Consider the following 2584-nt stretch of genomic DNA (forward strand, 5'->3'; position numbering starts at 1 on the left):
TACTCTACTCCGTACGGAGCAGGGAGCACTGCATGTTTGTATCCCTATTTCATAATGAAATCGGAAGCACTTCTTTGTGAAATGAGGGACATCCATAGAACAACAATAAAGATAAATTTTTTTAAAAGGTTAAGAATATGTTCAAATGGAAACCTAATCTAAGGAAGAAACTCTGCACCTCGCGGGCCCTCTAGTGCCCGCCCTGGGTAACTGCAGGTAACGTCCTGACCCCTCAGGGATCTCCAGGGCAAGGGAAACCACACACACACACACACACACACGGTGACATCACACCACACAGGCTGTGCCCAGAAGCAAAGCACCAGCAGCCGGAGACACGGCCGAGGGGGAGGACGCCCCCCTGAACCACCTGACAAGGGCCCAACACCCGAAGTTTATAAAGAGCTTAACACCACTCAGCACCAACACACACCAAACCATGCAACTCAGAAATGGGCAGAGGACCCGGACAGACACTTCTCCCAGAGGACACACAGACGGCCAACAGACACCTGAGAGCAAATGCTCAGTGTCACTGACTGTCAGAGAGAAGCCACTTAAACCACGAGGTATCACCTCACACCCGTCAGAACGGTCCCCATCAATCAATCAATCAATCAACAAGGAGTACGTGCGGGCGAGGATGCGGAGGAGAGATCACCTGTGCACTGCTGCTGGGACTGCAGGCTGGTGCAGCCGCCATGGGGGACAGCGTGGCGTTTCCGTAAAAGACTGGAAATGGACCTGCCTTATGACCCGCGGTCCCACTTCCGGGAATTTATCCAAAAAACCCCAAACACTAACTGGAACGCACATGCGCCCCCACGGTCACTGCAGTGTTGCTCACACAGCCTCGCTGTGGAGGCGCCCAGTGCCCTCGGGGACGAGGGACGAAGAAGCCGGTGCTGTGTGCATGGAGCCCTCGGCCGCAGGAAGAGGGACAGCTGACCGTCTGCGACAGCATGGAGGGGCCTGGAGGGCGTTCTGCTCAGTGAGGTCAGTCGGTCAGAGAAGGACAAGTGCCCTGACTTCACGTACATGTGGAAGCTGGAGAACAGTCTCAGCAACAAACCAAATGGAACCAGACCCACAGATGCAGAGAACAGACTCATGGCGGGGGGGAGGGTGAAGGGACCGAGGAGCACAGCTGGGAAGTCCCCCCCACAGTCACGGGGCGGGGGGGGCGGGTGATACAGCACAGGAAACAGCCAGGAAGATGGTGACACGACGCCCGGGCCAGGTGGGCACTGGGAATAGCGAGGGGAGCCCTGTGTCAAGTATACGACTGTCTGGCCACTGAGCTGTCACCCGGAACCAATACATAATAACAATAAAAAAGCAGAATTAACAGCAAAATGGAGCAGAACGGCCCCTCCCTAATGTGTCCAAGGTAAACGGTGAATTCGCACCGAATGTCAGACATGCTGCCCGGCTGCTCTTCTCTCTTTGAAGGTGACCCAAGGGGATGTTCCCATTTTTGGTAGCAAAATGCTTCATAAAACTATTCACAATGCAAACGTGCACCTCAAAGGAGAACATTATTAAGTTTTATGCCTGTTGAATATTTTTAATTGCTTTGTCCCATATCCTTCCTTTAAAATTTTAGAATGATTCTGTTTAAAGGCATTTCCTTTCAGAACTTACTAGAGGCCAGTGCACAAATTCATGCACCAGTGGGGTCCCTCGGCCTGGCCTGCGGGATGGGGCTGAAACCGGCTGCAAGAGGGCACAGGCCAGGCCAAGGGACCCCACCGGGGCCAGGGAAAAGACGCAGGAGGTTGAGCAGCCAGGGAGGGACCGCGGGAGGGCTCCAGGGCATGTCCGGCCTGTCTCGCTCAGTCCCGATCAGCCGGACCCCAGCAGCAAGCTAACCTATCGGTCGGAGCATCTGCCCCTGGTAGTCAGTGCATATCATAGTGACTGGTCAACTGTTTTCCCCCTAGTGGTCAGTGCACGTCATAGCGAGTGGTTGAGCGGCCTTAGCTATCATTAGCATATTACACTTTGAGTGGTTGAACGGCCAACCAGTCAACCAGACACTTAGCATATTAGGCTTTTATTCTATAGGATGGGAGAATCACCAGCTGATCCCTCCTCTGGACTCAGCCCCATGTCGAGGGCTGAGGGGAGTCTCAGCTACACGTAACCTCCTTTGAACTTCAGTCACTCAGGAAAGTCACCTTTCTCCTCAACCCACGTTCAGAGCTCATTCCTTCACTTACAGTAAAACCCATCACCATGCTTCCTCCTTAACAATAAAGCCGGGCAGTTATGAGGGGACTCACCAGCCTGTGTTTGAGTGAAGGATTTTGGAGCTCCGAGGCTTGGCCAGAGATGTGATGTCTCCGGAGGGGTTGTCAATGTCGTCAGCGTTGGTGGCCTGCACGTGGCCGCTGGGAGCAAGAAAAGAAAGGACAGCACAGGTTTCTTTCTAAGAAATACGGACGGAACAAATAAACAGTGTCCTACTTCCCCCAAATTTTTTGCCAAAACAGATCAAAAATTGACAATGCGAAAGAAGAAAGAAAGAGAGAAAGAAGAAAGAAAGAAAGAAAGAAAGAAAGAAAGAAAGAAAGAAAGAAAG

At 52.4% G+C, this 2584-nt stretch overlaps 1 protein-coding gene across 1 annotated transcript in view; it reads right to left on the reverse strand.

The window, feature by feature from the left end:
• LOC102244201 (chromosome unknown open reading frame, human C7orf72) overlaps nt 1-2584 on the reverse strand; it is a 34130-nt gene that overhangs the window by 18546 nt on the left and 13000 nt on the right. The window contains exon 7 of the mRNA XM_005882867.2: nt 2286-2393. Within this exon, the coding sequence (XP_005882929.1) occupies nt 2286-2393 (108 nt within the window). The remainder of the gene's footprint in view (nt 1-2285; nt 2394-2584) is intronic.

This window comes from Myotis brandtii, unplaced genomic scaffold (genome assembly GCF_000412655.1).
Source record: "Myotis brandtii unplaced genomic scaffold, ASM41265v1 scaffold743, whole genome shotgun sequence".
NCBI classification, from domain to species: Eukaryota; Metazoa; Chordata; class Mammalia; order Chiroptera; family Vespertilionidae; genus Myotis; species Myotis brandtii.